This window comes from Propithecus coquereli, unplaced genomic scaffold (genome assembly GCF_000956105.1).
Source record: "Propithecus coquereli isolate 6110/MARCELLA unplaced genomic scaffold, Pcoq_1.0 Scaffold46, whole genome shotgun sequence".
NCBI classification, from domain to species: domain Eukaryota; kingdom Metazoa; phylum Chordata; class Mammalia; order Primates; family Indriidae; genus Propithecus; species Propithecus coquereli.
In genome coordinates this window covers 6,173,337-6,175,569 of record NW_012150396.1, presented here as the reverse complement: position 1 = coordinate 6,175,569, position 2,233 = coordinate 6,173,337, and the positions used below count along the sequence as shown (strand labels likewise).

At 44.0% G+C, this 2,233-nt stretch overlaps 1 protein-coding gene across 1 annotated transcript in view; it reads right to left on the bottom strand.

Annotated features, from left to right (window-relative positions):
• The window catches only part of DKK2 (dickkopf WNT signaling pathway inhibitor 2), a 93,779-nt gene that overhangs the window by 1,934 nt on the left and 89,612 nt on the right, over positions 1-2,233 (bottom strand). The window contains exons 2-3 of the mRNA XM_012655115.1: positions 1,922-2,072; positions 643-798 (exon numbers count right to left, since the gene is read on the bottom strand). Coding sequence (XP_012510569.1) covers positions 643-798; positions 1,922-2,072 — 307 coding nt within the window. The remainder of the gene's footprint in view (positions 1-642; positions 799-1,921; positions 2,073-2,233) is intronic.

Genomic DNA, 2,233 nt, shown 5'->3' with positions numbered 1-2,233 from the left:
AAAAAAAAAAAAAAAAAAATTATTAGTAAATTTGGAGCTATACTGTGACTTAGTATCTGTTGGAACAAAGAAGGATACTCATATAATCACGAACGCATGTGAGTTTGGTGGAATAGAAATAGATAAGGGGGAAGGGATTTGGGACTTCAGGGAGTATTAGGTTTCTTTACTATGAGTGATTAGGTTTCTCAAATATTTGATGCAAGGAAGGAGACTGGAAGGCCATACATAATGCCACAATAAGCTAAATATTTCTGGTAGGTTAGTTTGTGAACAGCGTATCATCTGGTTGCTTAGTGAAATAAAATTTCTGAATCAGAAAAGGTGAGAAAATGACCCAAAAGCTTAAGGATTTAATCATGTGTCAGTAAACATTTTCTCATTTATATTCTGGAATACATTATCGTTTGGTATGTATGTGACAGAAATATCTGCATGGGAGATTTCTTCTAAATTCCATGTAAAAAGGAAAGCCTGTTTAGAAAATGGCATGATTTATCCAGGTTCTGCAATTCTCACAATATATATATGACAATTTAAGATCTCCACGAAATTTCTAGCATCCTCAAAATTAATTATCTGTATTTTTCTTTCACTTCTTTATAAAATGAGAAATAACAACAGAACTACAGATGGCCCCACCTTTTATATGTGACATCTTGGCGTGTGGTCTTCCCAGGTTCTGCCACCCCAAGTCGTGGTTGGAGTAGTGGCCGTGGTTTCGCTCTCTGTGCCGGGTGCCATCCAGAGCTGGGATGTGGGGAGTCAGGATGCTCTCAGTGACCGGGATGCAGAGGCCTGGAGACGGTCATGTCAGCAGTTAGTTAGACTGATTCAGTTCTACCAAGCGTAGCACTTACCCAGCTGTTTTCCTGATGTGAAGTAGGAGGCCATTTCCTATCATCCGTCTGTCTGTCTACCTATCATCTACCTGTCTATCTACCTACCAGACAGATAGACAGGTAGATAGATTATCTACCTATCATTTGTCTATCAGATAGACAGATAAATGGCAGATTATCTGTCTGTCCACCCATTCATTTATTTACTTATTGACTGAGATTGAGTACAGCAAACTTTGGCCCTGGAGCCAGGCTTCCTTGATTCGAATCCTGCCTCTCTCAAGATCAAATGACCTTGGACAAGAATAGAAATAAAAATAGCATTAATTTCACTGAGTTATAGCAAATACATGTGAAATGCTGAGAATAATGACAGAATTACATTCATGATAGCTATTAGTATATAGCTATTAGTATTTTTAAATCATGGGACCAGACATACATCTTCTGGTTCCAGGTTCCTTTCTTAATCAACAATATACTCCTAGTCTACACTGTAAACTCCTCCAAGGGTGAGATTTTCTTTCCTTCACCTCATGTCCAGAGCTCAGGAACAGTGTGGGAATAATTGTTTTGTATGATTACATATATATATTTCTGATTACCTTCGGCAATTATTTAATTTTTTTTCATCATCATGTGTTATCTGCGATTCTTCATTTCATCATTAATGTTGAACTGTCTGCCTATAAATTCCTTGAGATCCAGTGAATCCGGGCTCGGGTAGAATCCCGTGTCTCTACTTGGAGGAACCACTCCCTCCATCACCTCAGGGTGAGCCACGGAACGTCTCGGTATGAAACTGGGAGGGAGACCACGACTGCGTCACTGACTCACCTCGGGTCCCCTCCTTTGGTTCTGGTGCATGTGTGTGCTGGAGTAGAGCGTCTTGCTGTTTACAGACAGCACCGCAGTGTGGCAGTGTCCTAGGTCAGTGTAGACCGTCACCTACAAAAGTGGTCACACTCCAGGAAACTAAGACGGGGGAGGTAACCCAGCTAACCTTACCCACTAACGCGGTCCTTACAGTTCAGGGGTGAGACTCGCAGGACAGGCCCGCACGCCACGGAGCTGCTCACCGTTGTTGCAGCGGGTCCCGGGGCAGCACATGCCGTCGCGGTGGCAGCGCTTCTTCCTCCTCCGGCACAGCGCGCAGGCCGCCGGCCCCTGGTGGGGGCTGTGGCAGTATCTCCCCACTTCGCACTCCTTGTCGCTGCTGCAAGGGTAGGCCTGTCGCCGGGCGAAACGACAGCGAGAGCAAAGGATTAAACCCCTCACACGTCAATCGAAGTACGACTGTCCTGAGTGTTCCCAACACAGTGGCCCTGATTCGGGACCTTGCACTGATCACTGCTGGTGACATGAAACTGACACTATTCATATGTTTCCAT